Source organism: Rhamphochromis longiceps, linkage group LG5, assembly GCF_057381845.1.
Source record: "Rhamphochromis longiceps isolate RC_006_pf linkage group LG5, R_longiceps_female_GT1.1, whole genome shotgun sequence".
Classification (NCBI taxonomy): Eukaryota; Metazoa; Chordata; class Actinopteri; order Cichliformes; family Cichlidae; genus Rhamphochromis; species Rhamphochromis longiceps.
The window spans coordinates 5,858,799-5,877,236 of NC_140561.1; the positions used below are offsets into that span (position 1 = coordinate 5,858,799).

At 40.7% G+C, this 18,438-nt stretch overlaps 1 protein-coding gene across 3 annotated transcripts in view; it reads left to right on the forward strand.

Moving 5' to 3' along the window:
- Positions 1–2,655: 2,655 nt before the first annotated feature.
- The window catches only part of ptpdc1a (protein tyrosine phosphatase domain containing 1a), a 26,109-nt gene continuing 10,326 nt past the window's right edge, over positions 2,656–18,438 (forward strand). The window contains exons 1-5 of one of the 3 annotated variants that reach the window (XM_085405534.1): positions 2,656–2,866; positions 9,758–9,853; positions 12,695–12,866; positions 13,259–13,339; positions 13,460–13,578. In XM_085405534.1, the coding sequence (XP_085261660.1) occupies positions 9,766–9,853; positions 12,695–12,866; positions 13,259–13,339; positions 13,460–13,578 (460 nt within the window). In that variant the 5' untranslated portion in view covers positions 2,656–2,866; positions 9,758–9,765. Of the gene's footprint in view, positions 2,867–9,757; positions 9,854–10,803; positions 10,878–12,694; positions 12,867–13,258; positions 13,340–13,459; positions 13,579–18,438 lie in introns of those variants that run through there. The other 2 variants (XM_085405537.1, XM_085405535.1) reach the window with 2 other exon arrangements.

Sequence of the window (18,438 nt, forward strand, 5' to 3'; positions counted from 1 at the left end):
ATTTCACCATAAACGTGTTCCCTCAGGATTAGTTCTGCTTTAATTTCTGCAAATGTCAACTGATCATTCATTAGAATTTTTGTTCTGAATTCACCTCTAAGGGCAGTGTCTCTCAAGCCTTCAACCAGATGATCTCTGAGAAGAATATCTTCGTCATTCATACCTCTAGGGTCCTTCCTCTTTAACCTGAGAAAATGTTCTTGTAATCTCAGTGCAAATGAACTGATGTCTTCATGTGTTTCTTGGCGAGCGTTGAAGAACTGAGAGCGCAGGACCGAAGCAGTTGTTTTATCCCCATACAACTTATCTAACTCATTAAAAATTAGCTCAGGTCAATTACACTTCTCTGGTGCTAGAATTAAAATCTCTCTTTTAGCCTTGCCTTCTAAGTAACAGAGTGTTAATTCTGCTCTAAAATCTACAGGAACTCCTTGCAAAGCAAATGTTGTCTGCAAATTACTTTTCCATTCACCTAGACTAATATCTGAATCCTTCCCTCTAAATTTAGTTGTGACCATATTAAACATAGGGATCATACCAAAGGGCCTAAACCCTGCACTAGAAACTGGTGCTTCTCTATTTGGGCCAGACTGTGATTCACTCTGATCAGTCATCTTGCTTTTGCCCACTACAGATTATGGTAGCCAGACCCTGTCGACAACGCCAGTTGTAACACACCAAAAGAAAGACTCTAGGTCTGACCAACCGTCTCAGTCGTGAGCAAAAAGATGACAGTCAATAAAATTCTAAAAGATAATTTATTGACAAAAAAAATATCAAGAGATAAAAGATAAAACAGTCCAGTGTCCCATTTATGAATCGTATAAAAACACACAGTCCCAAGGCCAGAGCCAGCTATGCCACACGGCCAGTTGCACTCCACGTGTTGCCTTTAACAGGGTTAGAAGTTGTCCTTGGAGACCCACCACCCTGCAAGCAAATAGCCAGTGGTCACTCCAGCCTCTGCAACTCTGCTACCCTTAGGCTGTGGCATATAATAGGCCCTGGCCTGCACAGAGAGACAAAACGACACTTTCACTATAGAATTCATAGCACAAAACCCAAACATCTGATTTCATCACATTACATACCTGCACAGAGACAAAACGACACAGCAGTGTTTGTAGTATGGGCTATAAGTAGACCAGTGTATCAGTGCAATCAAGTACACCTGCCTCTAATTAGTCCAACCCCATTCCAGCCATTGGCTCACCAAAAATGTGACACACACACACACACACACACACACACAAAACCACTCCCAACCCAGTGCAACTTCACACAATAATATGGAGCTGAATTAACACAGGCACATTAGTCTACCATGTTACAGCCATATTCCATATAAATCAGGTATCATACAAAAATAAAAATAGCTTCAAATACAGTTAAGACAATAAAAGAATATGACTTTAAGGACTTCACAACATTAGTTCAGTTATAGTACACCAACATCGTTATACATTAGCACTAAGGGAACACTGAATGGCCTGGTGGGTTTTGTCCATAAAACTACTCGTCTAAGATTACCACAAAATTATCAATTTCACCTGTGATCTTGTATCACCATTGATCTCTGAGCTTTGTGTTGGTTCGCCTGTCACCTGACAAATAGGACATACATGACAATAAGACTAAAATGTGTAGCTGCTTCAGTGTTTCTGTCAGTTTGTGCAGATCTAGACTCATCAGTAATGTTTGTAGTGTGAGTGCATTTTAAAAACAATTTGTGCAAACTGCACTACGAGGTGGAATATTTGCAAAATCATGACTACTTTGTGATATTTTGTCTCAAAAATTAACCCTATGAAATTATCATTACCATTAGGATGAAATTATTGTGTCTCCAACATTTTAACGTTAGACATATAATTCTAACAGCCTCTGTAAACTAATATACTGGCTTGCTCGAGGCTGCTGTTTTCTCTGACACTTTCAATCAAAAATAGAAATGCTGCTCTGAGACCGAGATAACTGCATGTTGTGCAGTTAGTTTCCAAAAAACGTTATTCGTGGTTACATACAGTTTTAGACTGATGTGGGCCAAAGCCTAGCATAGCCTGTAACGTTATTGTGACGGACACATTTTATGAGTTAACTTGGCTTTAAGTGACTTACAGGTTTCTTTGAAAAACACTTTCTTATATCCAGGTTCTTCCTTTTTGCTGCCATCCTCCTCTCCTCCTTGCAGGTCCTCGCAGCGCAGGCTTGCCGCTGCTAAAACTAAACAGAGCTCCCTGAGAGGCACAGCCAATCACATTGCCCATATTTGTCACATGAAGTAGGACTCCAGTAATTTAACGCTTTCTGCACCGCTGGGTGAATGAGACGCTGACAGATCGTTTTTTTCTTTTTATCGATCAAATTATTGGTGGGGACATGTCCCTTCCGTCCATGCCAAATCTACGCCCTTGCTTTATATACTGAAAATGATATCTTAAATTTAGATGAATAATTGTGAAATTACATCACAGGTGAAATTCTTTACAGCTTTACATCGGTTGTACAGTTCCATTGTTTTGTTTTGTTTTTTAAATTCTATCGCAATAGAGCCCAAATGCCTTTGTTTTTACTTTGGGGACAGTGGCTCTGTAGCTTCTGGATAAACAAACTACCAGACTACAAAATGCAAATTGAGGGGTGCTCGTGGTCACGTGACGCAATTGGACCGTTCCCCATGACCAACGTGTCAGGTTGCTAAGTTAGCTAGTAAGCTAGCTGCACTTAGCTGACCAAATGATGTGGCTCGAAGAAGAAGATGCCGCTTTGCGACGTGCCAGCGATAAGACTGTTAGCTGGAAGAGATGAATCGACTATGTCAAAAATTGTAAAGACAGCTACGTACTCGGACGACAGGCAAACAACGGTAAGCTGGGCCTTTTCTAGTCACTGTGCTGGCTTCAGCTAATACAGCAGAGTAAGCTAATCAGCTAGCGGTAAGTCCTCATCTTGCAGCATCAGCACCACCGGGCCAGCGTTACCCAACTCTCCGGAGTCCGTCCTGGCCAAAACAACAGTGTGTCTCACACAAATTCTGATACATGTAAGATAGTGCTTGTGATGTTTAAGCCAATCGCATCGTTCATAACTATAATATTAATGTAACCATTAAGAGCCAAGCGTTAATTGTTAACGCTGATAGCGGGACCGAGGAAATCAGAGCTATAACCTCAGCAACCGCTGACAGCATGCTGTTTGTACGGGGACAAATCTGCGTTTTATATCAGGGTGCTAACAGCAATGGGGGCAGGAGGTAGATGATGAGCTCAGCAGGTCAGCGTAAAGATTCTCTTGAAAGCTTAGGAAGGCAGCATGTTCACGTTGGTGTGGAAAAAAAGAAACTTGTCAGTGTGCTGCTATGTTTGCTCAGACGGTTATTATTATTACAGAATGTAGTTCTCTGTTTAAATGTGCTCACTCCGGTAAATCTTTCTTCATTTTAATGCCAGGCTCATCTAATAGCCGGTATTTCTTCAGTGTTAAAAGAGTGAAATGTATGTTGTTATTATTATAATATATTTAATATTGTAAAAATTTGACCGATTTGAAAGCTTACTCAAAATGCAGTTTGATGCTATGACAGCCAAAGCTTCCTGAAGAAACATTACTCTACAGATTATGTGACATTGCCCACTTATTCTTCCAAACAATAGAATTTGAAGACAGATATTATGTGCACCTTACTGAGGCAAATGTGGGAGTTAATGATATTGATACTGCTGAATTGCTTTGCCTGATCCTATTTTTTAAGCAAGAAATAGTCACTTCCTATTGTGCACATCAAATACTTGAATGTTATGAGGCTCAGTGCTTAATCTGACCAAGCAGCACCTTCAAAGGTGGTGTATTTGGGATCTGATGATCATTGTTTTCCCATTATGTGACATTTGTTGATTTAAAAAACAAAAAAAAACAAACAAGCAGAATAATCAGCAGTGGAAATGCTAGTACATCGCCGTACTAATTGTTGCTCAGAACATTTAAGACTTGAGGGCAAGACTTCACAGACTTGCCCTCAAGAAAGATCATTCCATGCCTCTAATTGTGTTATTTATGACTCTCACTCATAAGGGTTGTCGGTGGTTAGGGGTCATTCATAATTCTCCTGTCAGACTTTTCCCTGTGTTGTGTGATTCTGCCAGACAGAAGAGACTGAGTGTGTGAAGTGATTAGTAAAATGTCCCACTGGGGTTTTGTTGCTCTCTGGTTTAGCTCGTTAATGAGTGACAGGTGAAAAAGGATGAACACCAGCTCTTAGCCTGACAGTAAATTGAGCATTGTGCTCTTTGGCACATCATCCAGGTTTGTGATCAGACAGTCCAAAAACATTGGTCTCTTGTTTTTCCCTAATCACTTTTCTTTACTTTGATGGAAAATTTTATGAGGTGAAGGAAAAGATTATAACTAGTCTACCTAATAATGTGACAGTGGATGTTGTTGACATAGATCTGCTCTGTTGAAACTATGGCTACGTTCACACTGCAGGCGAAAGCGCATCAAATCCGATTTTTCTGACCCTATGCGACCCATATCCGATCATGCTATGACAGTGTGAACGGCGCAAATCCGATATTTTCAAATCCGATCTGGGTCACTTTCGTATGTGGTACTGAATCCGATACATATCCGATGTTTTAGAAAGCGACTGCTGTTTGAACGGTCATGTCGCATTAAATCCGTCTTTTACGTCACCAACACAAGACAGAAGCCAATTATCAGCGCCCGATAAGACATCGCGAACGCTTCCTGGCCATCCCGTGTAGATGTCAGTGAAACTGTTGGGAAGACAACGTTGGAGAAACGTGAACATTTTATTTGTACTGTATAATCTGCAGATTCTGACAGAAATCTGCAACTATCCTTTGAAGCACCGCTCCTCTAAAACAGCAATAAGCATCATTATTAGGTTATCTACATTATTATGTAAATAACAAAATAACTCAAAGCAAAAATTGGGAAACGTGAAGTCCGAAGTCTTTATATTAAGGGCCATCTGTCAAACAATACTGTTTGCTCTGGGTCTAAACAGAGCGCGTTGTGTGTGAAGTCTTCTTTTGCGCATGCAGGCCGCTTTGAGCGTTCACACTAGAGCGCCTTTGTTGTCGCATTTTATTTGTAGTGTGAACACGCAGACAAAAAAAATCGGATTTGATCAAAAAATCGGAATTGAGCATTAAGACCTGCAGTGTGAACGTAGCCTAATGTCCTGAAGGTGGATTACGAAAAGCTTAACTTAGGTACTTAAGTGTCATGCTATGTTCTTAGTGTGTTTTTCATGCAGCCTATTTAAAGAAAAATCTCACTTATCAGGTTGTATTTTCTTAAAGGAATGTATACAAAGTGAATTGAGATGTTTGTCATCCTGAGGTTAGTTGTGCACTCTGTTTACTCGTATGTTCTCTTCCTGTTGGAGAGAGATGAGAGATGATTTCATTAAACAAAGGTCTGAAATATCATCGTCTGTAAATAATGGCTGTCAAATAACAGAAAGTACAATTTAACAGTATTTCAACAATGCTTATAATTATTATTTTTTTTAAATGAACTGGAGGAACTCTAATAATTGGGTGGCTGTAGCTCAGGAGGTGGAGTAGGTGGTGGTTCAGTCCTTGGCTCCCCCAGTCTGCATGCCAAATATCCTTGGGCAAGATACTAACCCCAAGTTGCTCTGTGATGCATCTATCGGAGTATGAATGTATGTGAATGTTAGCTAGAAAGCACTTAAGTTGTTTTAAGTTAACTGTTACTTTAGGAGTGTTTGCATTCATAAATAATAATAAAAAAAATAGAGCTTTTGAAAAGGTTTCCCGGTTTCTTCTTTTTCCTTACCTACATTTTACATATAAACCATCTCAGCAGGAGGAAAAGGAAAAGTTTCACATGTTAAAATATAAATGGTCATTCAAAATCTAGCGATAGGTCTGGGTCACTAAAGAATGACATCTGGTCCAGATCTGGAACAATGTCTGCCTACTCTAGAGTTGGCCTGTGCTCTAAAGTAACGTCTGTGACTAAAATTAATAAATGATAATAATAATGATTCATAATAATCTTTAAAACAGATAGTACAGCAGCACTTAAGTTGAGGCTACAAAAATTGCAAACTGGATAATAGCAAACCATCGATTTGCTCTGCTCATATACTTTATTGAAGATCTTTTTCTAAATCTGTGCCACATAATGGTTCATTCCTGTGAACAACTTTATAACAAGCACATTGTATTTCAGCAGCGTGGTATTGAGCTGTAATTTCATGCATGATATGGTCCATCCTATCACAGCTGACAGGGTAAAATGCAGGTTACACCCTTGCCAGTCAGTCGCGTGGCTAACAGATGGGCAGCCATTCACACTCACACCTACAGACAGTTTCAAATCACCAGTTAGCCTACATTATAATGCCAAAAGTATTCGCTTGTCTGCCTTCACACAGATATGAGCTTGACTGCCATCCCACTCTTAATCCATAGGGTTTAATATGATGTTGGTCCGCCCATTGCAGCTATAACAGCTGGTAAGGCAATCCTTACCAGAAGAGTTGAAGCTGTGTTTACGTGTGGGAATTTGTAACCATTCTTCCCGAAGCACATTTGTGAGGTCTGACAGTGATTTTGGATGAGAAAGTCACCTCTGTAGTTCATGCCAAAGGTGTCCTGTCGGGTTGAAGTAGGGCTCTGTGCAGGCCAGTTCAGTTGTTCCACACCAAACTAACTTATCATGTCTTTATGGCCCTTGTTTTGTTCACTGGTGCACAGTAATGTTGGAACAAGAAGGAGCCATTCCCAAACTGTTCTCACAAATATCATCCAAAATTTCTTGCTATAGCATTAATAGATTATTTTCACTAGAACGAAGCTGAGCTCAACTTCTGAAAAACAACCCCACACCGTAATCCCCCTTCCTAACTTAACACTTGGCACAATGCTGTCAGACAAGTACTGTTCTCCTGGCAACCATCAAATCCAGATTCATCCATTGAATTTGTTACTCCAGAGAAAGCATCTCCACTCTTCTAGAGTCCAGTGGTGGCTTGGTGTACACCACAGCATCTGATGCTTTGCATTGGTTGGTGATGTAAAGCATGGATGCAGCTGCTCAGCCATGGAAGCCTATTCCATGAAGCGCTCTAAGCACTGTTCTCGAGCTAATCTGAAGGCCACATAAAGTTTGGAGGTCTTAGGTGTATTGACTCAGCAGAAGGCTGTGGACCTGTGCACACTATGTGACTCAGCATCTGCTAACCCCACGCTGTGATTTTACATGGCCTACTACTTTGTGGCTGAGTTGTTGTCATTCCCAGTCACTTCCATAATGCCAATAACAGCTGACTGTAGACTATTTAGTAGTGAGGAAATTTCAAAGCTGGTTCATCCTGTCACAGTACCGTGCTGAAGTTCACTGAGCTCATGAGAGTGACATATTCTTTCACAGATGTTTGTAGAAGCAGCCTGCATGGATAGATGCTTGGTTTTATGCGCCTGTGGACATGGAAGTGATTGGAACACCTAAATTTAGGTGATTTAGGTTGAGTGAATACATTTCACAATATAGTGTAGCATGCTTGTCCTTGGACTGTGAGAGGAAGCAGGAGACAACCCAACATGCATGGAGAGCACACTCAAACTTCACATTTAAACTAGGATCTCAGCACAGCGACGAGAGAGAGGGGGCCAGGCTATGCAACCGAATTTGTTAATCACCAGTTGTTAGCCAGCGCACTAGAAAAGACGAATATATGAACGGAGACACAGAGTTGTGCTATATTCTTATGGAGGCTGTTTACTCTGCTGGCTGACTTGTTTCCAGATTAGTCACATTACCGTAACTGAAACATGGTGTGAGGAAAACCATTTAATGGGCCATATTTCTTTATTAGCACTCAGTGGAAGCGACTGTCACATCCCACACTCATTAGCTGGTAACGCTCAGCTTTCACACACTGGGTCATGTCCACCAACACACCAGCTTCCCAGAGGAGCTTATGGATACGGCACAAATGCGTGAGGCGTTTTGGCTGATTTGTGTCTAATACTCTGTTGAGTGAAGAGATTTATTCACAGTGGCTTCGTTAGATCAGTTTCACATAACTGTTAATATTTGATACACATGCGTCACGTTGGTCATGAAGAACAGCTTCTCACTCACCAGCTTGTTATCGAGAGCTTCCTATAAACAAAGCCAAGCAGTGTCAGGCTCCAGCCCAGCAGAGTCTTGAACTGATTGGATAGGCTATCCAAAACACAGGCTGAAGGTGGAAGCACTTCAGCCTGTGTCATACTGAAAAGACAGGCTATAACTTTACACTGTCAATTATTCAGAGACGTTAGGAGTCTCAACAATAGTGTCCTAAACGTGGAATGCTTTCAAATGTGTTTTTAAAAAAAAAAAAAAAAAAAAAAAAAAACCCTGAAGGGATTGAAATCTCTTAAATGACAGAAGCGGCTGCCTGAATGTTTACTCTTCCTGTTTGCAGTACTAGTCAAATACTTATTTTTAGGCCTCACAAACACAGACTGCTGGATGCACCAGAGTTTTTACACTTTCAGTCTGCCTGTAGGGTGCATGTGTATTTGGTACTAGACATGAGTCGACGTGTTCACAAAGAATTGGTGGATGCATGAGTCTTGCGCTCAGTGACTGATAGAACTGTAAGACTGGTTAGATCACTCCTCAGTACCTTGTGATTTATTTTGCTGGAAAAATAAGAGCAAAATTTTCAGCATTCTGAAAAAACAGACAGGTTAGAATGATTTGAACATTTTGTTGGTGCACATTATGTTCACGAGATTGCTTGCTATTTTTTATTATGTGTTCAAAGCTGAGCTTGTGTTTTACAGCTTAGCACAGACTTGGTTGTTATCGTGCAGCCATCATTAGTACACACTTGTTGAGCTATTCACTCTTCTTTTATATAGATAGATAGATAGATAGATAGATAGATAGGTGTGTGTGTTTGTGTGGCAAAAAAGCAGGCCATTAAGGCCATTAGTAAATCTGGCCTGCAGCCTCGTTGCTCTTTGATTAAGCTCTCTGCATTAACTTCAGGGAGGAAGGAAAAGTCAAAGGTCAGGGAATCATTTGCCCATCAAAAAGTCAGCATGTGCGATACAGTGACCCTGCTCAATTTTTGATGGGTCTCACTGAGGCAGACAGCCTGAAAGGTGCAGAGTTTCACTCCTCCAGCAGTAGTTAGCACACGATGTTGAAGGCCTATTAGAGCTCTGGGTGTAACGTGAGAGATGGTTGGTCCCCAAAGTTAAATCGACACTCTGGAAGATTGGTGTGGCACAACTGTGATATCAGGCTACATGTTCAAGTAAGGTATTGGTGCTCTGAAAGAGGATGTGGTCACCTGAATAATTGATAAATGTGTCATCAGTCTTGTAAAACAGGAGAAATCGGAACTTATTGAAGTGGATTTGGAACAAATTATCATGCAGCGATTTTACTGCGTGCTCATCTTGTAGTCTTTGTGATTCTCATACTTTGTAATGCAGCAGCTGCTGCTGTTGTCCCCAGGCTGTATGCACCTGCTCCCAGAGGTGCAGTGGTCAGACCAACACACAATCTGCTGACACGGTGGCTCAGTTTGCACATTTCCCTCTCTCCCCTGGGCTCTCCTGCCAGGCAACGCTCTTATATCTCATCCGTGTGCACACCTTGTCACTGTTTGTGTTATCGGCACGAGAAAAGCTCCTGCTATGTTTTTTTTCTCCTCCCACCTGCGTTTGACACAATGTTTATTCCCACCTTTCAGCCCGTGCCATGGCAGCAGGTGTCAGCATACTGAGTGACCTGCCTAACTCCATCGGTGGAGCCCGCAGTGGAGAGACCAGCACAGAGATGGAGGCAGGTAGGAGAGCTCTGCACCACACAAACAACACAGGAACAACACCTGCTTTTTATTTGGCAAGGAGATGGCACAGGACTGAGTTAGGAGTGAATTTCACGTCTGGTTGGGTTTTCTTTAATGTAGGTTTACGGAGCATCAAGATAATCCTTATTTTATTCTCAGCTCTTATACGCAAAACAGATGAATGAAAATGTGTGTGGTGTACTGTATGTAACAGGTGGATGAAATGAGAGTGTGTTGTCTGACTATTCCAAAACTTGTTGAATGATTAGAGAGCCACTCAATTCATAATTGTCGATTCAAAGGTCACTTTGAGTTTCAAAAAACAAATATGGTGGTCGAAAACCTATGTTGGAGTCCAAAATCAGAGGCTGATGTAATGGTGGCTGGTTCCATCTTTTTAATACTGTCACTGTTGATAATGGGTTGGGAGTATGTAGAGGCAAATATATTGGGAAGTGAAGTTACGTTCCTGTCTCATTGTGTGTCAAATTGTGAGTTTACAAGCCTGGGGATTTTCACAGTGTGTACCAGCAATCTTTTTTCCAATATACACTATGTGAAGTAAAGTACTGGACAAGCAACAGGTTACATCTACAGGAGCTGCTCTGCCGTGGAAACCCACGCCATGAAGCTCCCAACATGCTGATGTTAATGCCAGAGGAGGTTTGGAACTTTGCATTTACTGAGTGTTGGCAACTTTCATGCACTATGCACCTCAGCACTTGGTGAGACTACTCTTTAAACTTTACGGGATTTTTCCCTGCAAAGTTGAGCAGCTGTGGGTCGTAAACAATTAAATCCTGCAATAAAACCACTTGGAACCCCTAGAAGAGAAGACATTTCACAGACTGACTTGTTCCAACTGTGACATCCTTTTTATGCTACTGTGCTTGAATTTGGTTTATTCTAAAGAGCTCACTATTCTTCCACAGATGTTTGTAAAGACAGACTGCATGCCTAGGTGTTTGATTTCACACACCTGTGGTACTGGGACTGTGGGCCAAACTCTTGTCCATGTCATGTAAGTTTGTGGTGTGTGATTTCTAAACTCAGTGAGTAAGGAGGCAGTGTTAGTAATGTCAGGGCTGCAGATGTGCAGACCCCAAATCATCATCAGATTTATAACACGTGTTACCTGGAGAGGTACGTTTTCACTGAGCCAAGAAAGAAGAAGAAAGTTATATAGGGTCCGAGTGAGAAGGCACAAGACAGACAGCTTTCCAAAGCGATTCCACTGCTGTGACAACCGTTTAATAAATATCTAAAAAGTGATGCGCAGGCTGAAAAAACAGAGGTTCCTAATAGTGAATCACTAACTCAATCACTCAAGTTAAAGTCTAATTCTCCAGTATCCATATGATAGTACCAAGAAATATAAATGCAATTTATATATTGATTAATATGAATGTTTGTCTGAATGTTTTTGGCTTTCTGTGATAGTTTTAGTACTGTCAGATGTCTGCCTGGTTGCACTGACTGAAAGACTGTAAGACAGACTGATCTGTGAAATATTACAGTAGGAAGTATGAAGGTGGCAGATTTTCAGCCGGTGTTGTTGAGGCTCTGTCCCTTGCAGCTAGTGAAAGCAGCTCTCACTTTTTTGTCAGCCAGCCGTCCTGCTGCTCCCATACACTCACAGAGCCCACAGTATCACTTCACCTTTTGGATGCAGTTTAGTGGTAGACTAGCTGATGAACTGTAGCGCAGCCTTCAACCACAGCTTGTTGTCTTCATTTTAACCAGTGCATTCACGTTGTTACAGCAGTTGAGTTTGTGTTTGATTTGTTGATGCAAAGACATAATTGCTCTTGTATGTGTGTTACATGTGTGTTTTATATATATATATATATATATATATATATATATATATATATATATATATATATATATATATATATATATATATATATATATATATATATATATATATATATATATATAATATATATATATGAGACATGCATGTATATGTCTCTTGCATTGCTTTAGATTAATATAATGTGGGAAATATGATTCGGGCCAATAACAAGGATTTCATTTAAGCTATCCTGTGTATAATTGACGATTACATTACGTTAATATGAATAGGAACTCACCTGGCTCTCCAGTACAGTTTTCTGCTGAATATATTTGGATCCAGTGCACTTGGTTAATAATGATCCAATCAAAAGCAGAAAAAGGTGTGCCATTGTACCTGCTGACCAGTGCCGTGTGTTCGTGGCTACTGTAGATGTACAGCTTTAAAAACCAAACAAGTGTGACATTTTACAAGCAGCCTGCCTGCCTCAGATCTGTGACATGGTGTGTGTGCGCACTGTGTGAGAACAACATAAGCCCCTGTCCCACCTCCCACTGACGACTTTGGAGATGGTTGTCATGGTGACACTTCAAATGCTACTGATGAACTGATCAGCAATGGGCGATTGTTGAGCCATGATTCATCATGGGCACAGAAGTGCTGAGCCAGGAGCCTTTGTTAGCACAGAGGCGCTGGCTGTGGTGTGCAGGCAGCAGCACTATAGGATGCAGCAGCATCAAGCACGCCGCTCCTTCGCCGGTGAGATGTTGGCCAGAGTGAAGTGGCATGACCGCAGGCGCTCTGCCTCGGACATCCTGCTGAGGGTTCTGCAGCGGCAGTGCAGATCTGCCCTGGAGTTCCTCTCCTCCTCCTCCTCCCACACGGTCATGGTGGCTGTCAGCATGAACCAGCCTCAGTCCGTCACCCAGTGCAAGACCAGCAGATGTAACCACACTGAAGAAAATGAGAAATGTTGCAATTTCTATGATATCTTCTTCTGCAAATGAAGAATTTCCTTATGTTTCTTTTTGTACCATTAGCCAATACAAGGGTCCCTACTGCAAAGTACACCAAGATGGGTGAGACCCTGAGGCATGTCATCCCCGGTCACATGCAGTGCTCCATGGCCTGTGGAGGGAAAGCCTGCAAATATGAGAACCCCTCTCGCTGGAGTGATGAGGAGCAAGCCATCAAGGGACTCTACTCATCCTGGTATGTCGATATCTTAGAGTGTCCATGTAGTTTAAAGTGGGCAGATGTACAGATGTACTGTTCCTCTAGTGGAATGTTAAATAGCCGCATTTAATAGCCATATTAAATGGCCATTAACATGGCCACAATTTCAAATAATGAGGGCAGTGTATGTTTAAGTAAACCCTGTGAGGGTTGTCATCTCAGCCACACAGCTCTGACTCTTAGCAGGGCAACCAATCAAAAGGAAGTAGAGTTAAAGGGAGAAGAAGCTAAAACAACTTGTGTCAGGCATAGAATAAAGTGAGGGACTGCACCAAACGTTCAGTATTAGATACTGAATAGTTTTTAGTATTGATATTGACCATCTTGCTGTTTTTACTTGTTCAACCTTTCATCTTCTCTTATTACAGGATTACTGACAACTTGCTAGCTATGGCAAGGCCTTCCACTGAGATCATAGAGAAATATAACATAATTGAACAATTTCAAAGGTCCATTCTATTTCTTTCACATCTCATTTAAAATGAACATCGTTATAAACAGAAGAACTGTGAGACATAGAACAGCTCTGTGTGTCTGTGTTGACTTGTTTTGTGGACTGCTGTGCTCAGGTGTGGTTTGAAAACCGTTATTAACCTGCAGCGACCTGGAGAACATGCCAGCTGTGGAAACCCACTGGAGCAAGAGAGCGGCTTCACTTACCGACCTGAAACTTTCATGGAGGCAGGCAGTAAGTTCTCATATCTACTTATTGCTTATACACTGAACTGCCCCAAACATGGCCAAAAACGGTGTGCACGAGTAGTTGTGTGACTAGGTAATACCCTTTTATAATCATGGTGGAATAGCTTGTTTGACGGCCTCATTTCTAAAACTCTTAATGTCCACCACACTTAACTTTGCAGCTGGGCTTCATTCATGAGGTTAGCAAGGTTTGGCTAAACAAGTTGCAAATATAAATTCCATTCCTTCAGCAGATAATGTATAGTTCAGTTAAAACATGTGCAAAAAAACTGTACAAAAGCACAAAAAAAGAACAATTACAGTTATTCACTGTTATCATACAACACTGTGAAAAATTCTTATGCCACCCCTCATTCCTCTGTGCTCTGCTTCCACGTAACCAGACATTCTTTGTCAAGTTTTTTAAGCAGTCTTGAGCAATTATTGTATAGTTTTTTTTTTTAATGTGCTAAGCACATGTGCACCTTTATAGAGCTGTTGTAATCTTGTTATACTGTGTATAATGACAATGAAGGCTTTCAGTTCAGTTCAATTCAATTCAGTAGTCGACCAGACTTACTGAAGGTCTTTTAAAGACTTTTCAATTTCCGTCCAGTGCTTGTACCTAGGGCTGGGCCATATTATACCGTTCACGGTAATACCGGTATAATGTTAGGCAACGATAGGAAAATGAAATATCGCGATAGAATATGAGTAAAACGCGCATGCGCAGTGCCTTTGTTTTCATACGCACATGGCCGATTGTTGAGTGAAACAGATGAACCAGAATTGGTTTGTAAAAATGGTGCAACTTCAGTGATGTGGAACTGGTTTGGTGTTTGTCCGTCAGATACACGACAAAGCACATTTCTTTGCAGAACATGCAAGCGGCCGTCGTTATTGTCGTATTTGTCGGACTAAGATGCTCTTAAATCTGGGAGTAATCTGGGTCCTAAACTCCGTATGCGTCAGGTCAAACAAACACTGCAGCATCACTTAGAGTTAAAAACTGTCTAAATTCTTTCATCTTTAATAAAACGATCAGCATTGCTGCTTTACCAGGTGTAACTATGAAGTTTAACTTCCAGGCATCCATGAAAACAGAATTTATTACATTTAACGGAGTTAGAAGTTAGCAGGAAGCTAGCGGAAGTTAGCTCGCTAGTTTCGCTAGTTACCTAAGCATGATATAGCATGTTCTGACTGAGAGATTTCTGAAAAAATTCAAACGTACAGCTCTGCTATCACTTCCAACATAAATGAAGACAGGAAACTAAACAGCAGTGACGTTTGTAGGGTTACTGAAGTTGGGCTAGTTGGTATATAATGATGTGCTACGTGATCGCTAGCGACACAGCTATGTTAGCATAACATAAACAGTGAAGCTGGAGGACGAACACTAACACTTTTCCACTTATAAAAGTTAACGTGAAGGTTCTTCATGGTTAGAGACAAATGCAATCGCATGGCAGGATGCTGTAAACGGACCAAACTTCAGTCAGGAGAACAACTGAGATAATCCATCCACAATACGAGGTTAGTCATTAATATACTGCAACAACATGGGAATAGAGCAGCTGCCAGAGAATTCAACATTAATGAATCAATGGTACAGAAGTGGAGGAAGCAAGAAGAATGAGTTTAATAAAGTTTGATTTATCTGACTGCTTTGTTTCGCTTAATGTGCCTTATAATCCCGTGCACCTTATGGTCCGAAAAATGCGTACTGCACACTGCAGTTTAATGTTGCAAAGCACCTCTTTTTAACTTCAGTGGATATTATACATGGTTATGCTCAGGATATGTCAGCCCATTTCTACTGGAAATGCCTTTTGGTTAAACTTTTAGCAAGGAATTTGCATTTGCACTGTTACATTTTTATAAAGCTTTAATGTACATAAAAACCAGCTTCTTGTTTAAGTGAAAATAAATGGAAGGTTGTCTTTTTGCGCTAGTAATGTTGTGGAGTTGTATTTTGTCTCGCATCAATTATATCGTCGGTTATATCGTTATCGCAAATTTTCAAATATATATCGTGATAAATATTTTTGGCCATATCGCCCTGCTCTACTTGTACTTCATCATTTATTTGTTAAGCCACTCAACACTGACTTATGAACGTTAACTTTGTATTATTGTACGGGCTTTACCTTACAATATAAAGCACCTTAAGGCAACTGTTGTTGTGATTTGGTGCTACATTATATAAATAAAATTGAGTTGAATCAATTTTTCAAGCATAAAAAGCCCCCAAACTCAAGGGATGTGTGTTGTGTCTACACATATAAGACAACTTGGCAAAGAAATAATATTTTTTTAAACTTTAATGTTTAGGTACATTGTTACTAGTCTGAAAAAGGTATTATGTTTTGACGTCATCAGATAGGATTTTACAACCAACAAATTGCTTCCCAAAGAGTGACTGGCTGAAAACTTGGCATATCTCAGCATAGTGTGCAGTGTGTCCTTACATTTTATTTAAGAAACTGGATAAGTGGAGGACAAAAGAGAACATGTCAGGCCTAAAAGAAATATGTATACAGCAGATGAACAGTGTGGGAGAGTCATGCCTTTAAACAATAGGAAAAAATCTAGAAACCTGAGAGATTGGTCTGTTCGCAAAAGACCCAAAAGAACTGACCTCAGCCATGTTTTTTTTTTTTTCAAGAAGTCATTTTATGGAATGGCACAAGTTGAGGTTAAAACATGCCAAAAATGGAAATCTTTGTTTGAAATGATTGTCACCAGACAGAGGAGGTCAGGACGAAGGTATAACAATGATTATCTACAGCCATCTAAAGCACGGTGGAGGCTCAGTCATGGTTTTGGGGCTGCAATTTAGCCTGTGGTGTTGGGGATCAAAATGAATGTAGAAGACTACAGTCATATTTTGATCCACCATGCAAAAGTGTCTGATTGGCAACAGCTTTATTTTTCAACATGACAGTGATTCCAAAGACCTGCCAATGCAGTAAAAGCGTAACTGGATAGAAAAACACACAGCGGATTACTATCAGTGGTGGATTGGCCCGATGTGTTAAAGGCCTTTCAAGCTCAGAATTGTTCAGACTTTGTTTTTGCCTTTGGGCTGCAACGATTCTTCGAGTAATTTGAATGATTCCATTATAAAAAAACCTCGACACAAGGTCTGTGCTTTCATGTGTTGTTTAGTGCACGGCTCTGTAGCGTGTTGATGTGTTAGACGGTGTAAACGCCAGTGTTTTATTAGCTAAAAACAGACCTGCAATACAAACGTATTTAGGAGCAGCGTGTGGGCAAGAAGTCTGACATGAAGTTAGGGGTGGGCGGTATAAACGGTATACGGTAGAAACGATATGAATTTGGCCAATGGTAGAGATTTTGACACTATCACGATAGCGCATGTTGATGGTGACATCAAGCTTCGCCTTTTTCGGTCAAAAGCATCGCAGCAGCAGCTGCAAACAATATCATCTGCAAATTATGCCGTGCGACAGTAATAGCGATGAGACGAAACACGTTTTGGAATATGAGAAAAGCCAAAAACTGCACTTCCTCTTCTCTCGCAGCTTCTCTATTCCCACGTTGTTGCAGTATATTAATGACTAACTGGATTTCTCAGTTGTTCTCCTGACTGAAGTTTGATCCATTTACAGCATCCTGCCATGCAATTGCATTTGTCCCATCGGGAACCCTCACGTTAACTTTCATCGAGTGGAAAAAAGTTAGTGTTCATCCTCCAGCTTCACTGTGGTTATATTATGCTAACATAGCTGTGTAGCTAGTGAATTTAGACAGTTTTTAAATCTCAGTGATGCCACAGTGTTCGTTTGACTTTGGGACCTGAAGCGTACAGAGTTTTGGACCCAGATTCCTCCGCAAGGCTCCTGACTATGGTAGCCATAATGCTCCGACAATCCATCAAGCGGTGTGGCTTTGTAGCTTACCAAAATCGTATTTTGAGCGTCGTGTACCACATAAAATGAGTTTGAAGGTCAGTAAGCACAACCAGAATTCATAAATAAGGCGCACTGTCGATTTTTGAGAAAATTAAAGGATTTTAACTGCGCCTTATAGTGCGGAAAATATGGTATACACAAGAAAAGAATATATCGAGATATATATTGTTACCGCACATGTTTCAGATTATACTGCGATATGGATTTTAGGCCATATCCCCCCCCCCCACGTTAAGCCCACTCAGGGCCCAGTTTGAAACAAAGACACAAAGGCAGCAGTGACGATGACGCTGGCACAGTTTACACAAGAGTGAAGAGGCGGAGCGGTTACTGAGACGGTTTGTTTTTTTTATGATGTTGTACGCAGTCAAACAATTTCTAGAATGGAAGCCAAAGAGAAGTTAATTCTGGAAGACCTTTTTATTAATAAGACAAAAGTATTTCTTATCTGATTAATTGATAGATTACTCGATAACTAAAATTATTGTTAGCTGCAGCCCTAATAAATAAATATATACTGTATTTCAATATGATACTAATACTGTTTGTTCTCATTTTAATAAGTTGCTGCACCTTCAAGGGGTGGCTCAAGACGTGGTAAATGGACTGGTTCTTAATTAGAGCTTTTATCGCCCATTTGCACTTTTTTCTGTATAAGTGCTTTCAGTCTAACATTCACAGTCCAACGGATGCATCGAAGAGCAGCTTGGCGTTAGTGTCTAGCCCAAGGATATTTGGCATGCAGACTGGAGCAGAAAGGAATTGAACCACCAACCTTCTGATTAGTAGGTGACCTGTCCTGCCTCCTGAGCTGCAGTGTTCAGATAGACTATTGCAACATTACACTGTTATTGTGTCACTGACAGCTTAATATACTCCTGGTTCTGTTTAAACTGTCCGTCTTTTAAAGAGCTGTTTCTCATACACCA